At 31.2% G+C, this 6,862-nt stretch overlaps 1 protein-coding gene across 1 annotated transcript; it reads right to left on the bottom strand.

Annotated features, from left to right (window-relative positions):
• Positions 1 to 64: 64 nt before the first annotated feature.
• LOC113382673 (mitochondrial import inner membrane translocase subunit Tim17-B-like) lies at positions 65 to 572 on the bottom strand (the record flags this gene model as incomplete). The annotated part of the gene is given in 2 exon segments (XM_026620913.1): positions 65 to 299; positions 301 to 572. Coding segments are annotated over 2 exon segments (487 nt in total), but the record flags the coding sequence as incomplete, so codon positions are not given.
• Positions 573 to 6,862: the final 6,290 nt, after the last annotated feature.

The following is a 6,862-nucleotide window of genomic DNA, read 5'->3' as shown; positions in this document are numbered from 1 at the left end:
CATTAATCTATACTATATATATTTTATATACACAAATTTAGGTATTTGCACATAACACTCCTACTGATACTGTACATTATTATTTTGATTAAAACTGAAGGATCTTCCATTATAGGATTTGACTGTTTAAACTGTTCTGCCGAGAATCTTGTCAACAATATACCAACTCCTTCGATCAGAGCAAGCAAAACGCCACCAATAACTGCACTGCCTGCCATGGCTGCGACACCATTTCTAGCGGCCAGGATGCCCCCAGTAGCAGCACCACTGATAATAGAATTCCACGGGTCTTCTTTTTTGACGTATTTTCACTAATGTGCAGTCTATCGTACTAAACATACCACCCCAAACGGCGAAGTTACCAGCTATAATTGGAGACCTAGTCTTGATGGCAGATAAACTTCCCAGGAGTCTTCTGTTGATACCTGACGGTGCATTTCGGAAACCTTTTATGAACTGAAAGACTCCGCCGCCTATGCAACCCATTGCAAAGGCCCCTCCGCAATCGTCTACGATTCTCCATGGGCACGGTTCACGATTATATTCTTCCATTATTATATTAGAACTACACCCTCGTGTACGTCAAAGTTAAAATGAATTTGAGGTTATGGTTCAAGGTTAAGGCCGCTGGCACACTTGACGCTGTTATGAAAAAGCGCATTAGGCCCCATTCACACCAGCTGAAAAATATAAATATGAACTAGTGGGGTGCCTTAAGGCAAATTGCTGTAATTTCCCATATCGTAATTAAAAATCTTGGTACGGAACCCAAAAAAAATACACAAAATGTGTACACATTATTAAAATCTCTATAAAATATCTGATAATTTGATGAACATATGTCCAAATGACATTTTTTTAACTTATTTTTATTGAGAGTCCTTAACCGTTGGACCTGCCTTCCCAAAATTTCAATCAATCCTTCATCTTGTCAATACAAGTAAATTGTTTTTTGAATTATTAAAATCGTTCTCTTAAAAACTAAGTTACCGTTTTCGGCACTTTTGTCCCGTATCTTTGGAACGGTTAGACCTGCCTTCGCCAAAAACTAATTAGCACGTCTTCTCATCAAGAGGAATCGAATGTTTTTTAAATTATTCAAATCGGTTGATCCGTGTTCAAAAAATCGTCGAAAATTTGTATCCGCACACAAACACACACACACTTACATCAATTTTTTCTAACATATGCAAAAATGTTCAAAAATCTATAAAACGTGAAGATATATAAACATAATTAATATTAATATATATCTTACAGAATCCTATTATTTCGAAAATTTGCTGAATTTGTTTTTATCATTTCAAATCTTCTTTGTGTAAATAAACGTAATACTGCCATTGTAGCACATGATACTTAACATAATATTACCAATTTAAAAAAAATCTTCCAATTTGTTATCGTCAATTTTGGTTGTTTTTGATTTATTGTGTTTTACTTTTGTTTGTTCTTTCTCACCCCGATTTCGCCATTTTTCCGATCCAGGATCAGCATTTGTGAACCCTCTCGTCTCTATATGGCATGGTGTTTATTTTGCTTTGCATTCGCGACACACATACAGTGTCGAAACGTATCTAATAAATAAATAGTTAATAGTCCAGTCATTTAAGCTTAAATTAGGTAAGAATCTCAGAATTCGATATACCTAGATGTAAGTCTATGAATACTTGTATTTTGCACCTTAAAAGTTGTCTCAAAACCTACATATGGTAGGGTCATAGATAAATAAATATAGGGTAGGGTTACGTAGAGTGTACGCAACATATGTAGGTTTTGAGACAACTTTTAGGGTGCAAAATACAAGTATTTACAGACTTACAGCTGGGTATCTCGAATTCCGGGGTGAACTTAATATAATTACTGGACTTATTGCATTTTATTTCGACTATTTGGCTGCAAATAAAGATTTCAAGAATATGTTTCAGCATCAAACAAAAAAATCTAAAAAATTCATATTATGAGATATGTATTATGTGATAGTAGGATAAAATACTTATTGGTATAAATACACATATTATCAAAACTCATTCAACAAATAATCTCTCTCATTCATACCACACCTCGTATGAATATATATTTTTCTTTCAACAAAATTCACACAAATATGGCTCATCCCAGGTGCGTATCAATGTGCCTTTGAAAAAAAAGAGGACTCTTAAATTTTTTGAAGCAAATTTCACATTTCAAAGGTTTATCTTCTGCGTGCGTTTTTTTATGCCTGGCTAAATGCATCTTCCAATGGTATTGTTTAAAGCAAACTTTGCATTCGTATATTTGTTTACGATTTTTTTCTTCATTGACTGAATTTGGACGAACATTTTCTGAAAATATTTTAACATCTTCTTGGTCGTTACAAATATTGTTATTTAGTGTAGAGCATTCTATTTCTTGCAGTTCTTTTGAATTGTTATTTTGTTTGGCATTGTCTGAGTTCAACTCTAATTTAATATCATTTGTTAATTGTTTATCATCACAAATTTCTTGATTCAAATAATTAAATTCACTTTGATATGAATATGAATTTTTAAAAGTGAGTGCAAACGAAGGCAAAGGGTCTTGCAAACATTTATCATCCAAGGAACTCGAGTCTTTGACTTGTTCTTCGAATAAATTGTTGTATTCACCGCAAATATGTGATAAAAAAGATGATACATTCGATGATGAGAAATTTTCTCCACAAAATGCACAATCGAAAACAGAATTAAAAGAAAACACATCAATTTCTTCCGATTTGTAATCGATATCTGGAACATCAATATTATATCTTGTTTTACTTCGGTCCAAATTCGAAGAAAAACTTTGTTCACAAAAATCATTTTGAAAATTCCATTTCGATTCTTGCTGATTTAAGCTTGGATAAGAAATATCACTTGATGGATTTTCCACTGGAAATAAATGAATTAATATATCAAAATTTGTAATTAATTTTTAACATATATTCACAGTGTGATTGATACATTGTAAATGGGTGTGTGTTGCGTTTTTGTCCTGATCTGGTATTATTTGTTACATTTACTAGTAATCTTGTTCTTTCTATAAACTTTGAAAAATATTTTTTGGTAGTATATTTATAATTTTTTATTTAATCTTGATAATTTTTTTTAGAATTTGTTTAACGTGCTGAATGATGGCACACAAACAGCGTCGAAACGTACAAGTTATGTAATTATTTAATGTTTTTTATTTCGACTCTTTGGCTGACTAACGCCGAATAAAAAAATTAAAATGTGTTTAATGTCCAATAATATTACAATGCAAAAAATATATAAATAAATAAATAGATAAAATTTCATTTCACTCCAAAACCTTTTAAGCTATTTAATAGCTAAAGTCGAACTAAATTAAAAATACTAGGAGACCGAATCTGCCGCATAACAGACAAATGTTATGGCGAGGCTATGTTATGAAGAACTTTCCATACAAAAATTGTCAAAAGTCATGTGGTTGCTGTGCAGTCAGGCAAACCTAACGTAGAAACCGCATAAATATCACAAAAACTACCTTACATAACAAGGTCTTTCTGACCCACCTTCATAACATACGAGTGACGTTGCAGTTTATGTGTAAAACACCTGAATGCACAGCAAATACACCACATTTTGACAGTATTCAATATGATTCAGTAATGTATGGAACTTGGACCGTAACATGGCCTTGCCATAACATTTGTCTGTTATGCGGCAGATTCGGTCTCTAGAAATAAATAAAAAATATTTTTAAAAGCATGCATATGTAATTCAATTGCACCATTATATAAATAATATCACAATAAGTACGAGTAAATAAATAAATTAAATTAAATAAAATATATATAGGGTGTTCCAGAATTCAACGTCTATAAATATAAAATAATTATCTATTTTTTAAAATTATGAAATAAAATATATATAGGGTGTCCCAGAATTCAATGTCTATAGTTGTAAAACAATTATCTATGTTTTAAAATGATGACCTTGCAAGTGCAACTTGAGGCTTTGGTAAAAATGTGACTGATTTTGGTTACTGTTATTAATTTTTAATAATTTTGCTTATTTAAACTTTGGATCCGTAATCAACAAAAAATATTTCCAAAACCCCAGGCAAAAATAATGACACAATTGACCAAAGTTTTCTAGAATTAATCCTTTCTCTTGAACTATAAATTTAAAATTTTCAAAGTTAAAATTAAACTATTAAATTCAAAATTTAAAAAAAAAGTATTATTTTTTCAAAGTTGGGTCAATTATCTCATAATTTTTTATTGTAATCCGGTAAGTGTTTTATACAATCATGGACCCAATGCTTAAATGAACAAAATCAATAAAAATTTCACAGCTTGACGTTGAGTTCTGAGATACTATGTATATATATTTTAAAAGCTTTAAAACTATATATATATATATATATATTAGGGTTGTCCTTAATATGGACATTTTCGAATTTTATTGCTCCCAGGGGCTTCGAAATTGATAAATAAAATTCTTTAAAAGTTTTAGCTCTTAATATTAACTTTTAGATAGTGCGCAATTCAATCAAAGCTTCGTATGGAAATAGCATGGACAAAATTTCGAAAATTTTAAAAATGTTTTTGAGGTATAACTTAGCGACAAATAATTAAATAAAAGTGACAATTCCTGTCATCTTTTATTGAAAATTCGACGCTCTGCAAAGCAGGTTTCTTATAATTTGTTTCGTAGAACATCTAAAACTCATTTATTTGTTCGTTAAGTTATATCTAAAAAACATTTTTAATTTATTTGAAAATTTTCCCATGCTATTTTCATATAAAACTTTGATTGAATTGCGCACTATCTATAAGACAATATTAAGAGGAAAACTTATAGAGGATTTTCTTTTATCAATTTGTAAGCAATTTGGGAGCAAGCAAATTCGAAAATGTCCATATTAAGGACCACCCTAATATATATATTATTGCACATGCTTATAAAAAATTTACAATATAAGTACAAAAATATAAAATTGATAAGACATCATTTTCGATAAAATAAATATTAATATATTACTATAAACTATTAAAAAAAAGTTCTCTTTAGTGACCAGCACAGTTTTTCAAAATCATTTCATATAAGTTAAAAATTGTGACTTCATGAAGGATGACGCTTTCTGATGTGCCTAACTAAATTACTGCGTGTAGTGAATTTAAAATTACATTCATCACATGCATACGGCCTTTCACCTGTATGAACTCTCATATGGCTTGCCAAATAGTTCCATCTACTAAATTTATCATTGCAAAGCTTACATTTGTATGGCTTCTCTCCGGTATGTATCCTTTTATGATTATTCAAACTACTGAACGATGTGAATTTCCTTTTGCAAACATCACATTCATATGGAGTCTCTTTGGTGTGTACTCTTGAGTGCAGTTTTAGCTGCGTGTTTGTTACAAAGCTCTTTGAACAAACTGTACACGAGTATTTTTTTTCTTCGAGATGATATTTTAAATGAACTTTCAAGTATGCAGATGTTACGAATTTCTTCAGGCAAATTTTGCACTGGTAAGGCCTCTCGCCGGTGTGAATCCTCGCGTGGCGTTTTAAATCGGCAGCCTGTCTAAAACTACTAGGACATGTTTCACATTGATAAGGTTTGATATTTAGGTGTATTCTCATGTGTACTGATAAGTTTCCGTGGTATTTAAATGTTTTTGAGCAGATGTCGCATTGAAGACTTTTCTTGGCCTTATGCGAAGCGTTATGCAATTCTATGGATGCACCCAAATTTTTCTCGCATAAGTCGCATTTGAATAAATCCTCGTGCAATTTTTCGTGTTTCAAAAAACTTTGTATGATGAATATTGCTTAGCACAGTACTTGCAAAGAAACTGTTTGAAGCGGGCTTGTCTGGTCTTTTAAACAGATTTTTTCCCGAAGAATCTCTTTCATTAGATTCTACAGATACCTCTTGTCTCGACATCATTTGGTTCATCCAGTTCTTGTTTTGTATTTTGTAAGTTGTTTTGCAATTTATGTGTATCAGACCTTAATTTTCTTAGCTGATATTCTGCCTTTGTTCTTCAGCCGGTTGTGACTGTATTTTACATTCAGAGTCAACATTTTTAATAATACCTTGACTATGATCATTTTCAAGTTCAATTATTTCACACTTAACCTCAGAAATGATATTGTTGTTTTTATCATTATCTGGTGTACTTTTATTACTAGACATTTCTTTTTCGTCTTCAAGTTTTTCAAATTCCAAAGAGCTTTTTGAATCATCGCTCGTTTCATTTTCCGATTCATCGAGTTGTGCAAAATATTGCAAAAGTGATTCAAAATTATCATTTCTGAAACCAAATCCGGACTGAGAATGTGCGCTATTTTATGTATTTCCAGATCATCAACACATGTGACTTTTTGAGAGCAAATACAACAGGCAATTTGCTTAGTTGCGTTTAATTTGAGATGCTGTAATAATTCTTCTGCTGTCGAAAATTCACTATCACAAATGAAGCAAACAGTTTTGACATTATCATCTAGATTTACGATGTTTTCCTGAGGTACAATGCTTTTTGTGTCTTTAGTTTCAGTAGTGCTTTTGGATTTTGCTCATGAAAATTTTCACCAGAGCTCCTCTTGCTTTTAAATAAATCTAAAATTAAAGTACATTATTAAAAAAAATTCGACTAATATTCAAACATATAAGTAATCGGCTAAATATTTATAATGCAAAGGAAGTTGAAAAAACACTAATAAATTTAGGAACCAACTCTTCCTCAAATGAACATAAAAATATAACTAGTGAGTGCACGGCATCGTGCCTTAAGGCAAATTGCTGGAACTTCCTGTACCGTAATTAAAAATCTTGGTACGGAACCCAAAAAATATGTACGCAAAATGTGTACACATTATTGAAATCTCTA

Source organism: Ctenocephalides felis, unplaced genomic scaffold, assembly GCF_003426905.1.
Source record: "Ctenocephalides felis isolate EL2017-DRISC unplaced genomic scaffold, ASM342690v1 CF-g0.4_SCAFFOLD_03557, whole genome shotgun sequence".
NCBI lineage: Eukaryota > Metazoa > Arthropoda > Insecta > Siphonaptera > Pulicidae > Ctenocephalides > Ctenocephalides felis.
Note: the sequence above shows the minus strand (reverse complement) of the source record. Positions and strands in the feature narration are given on the sequence as shown.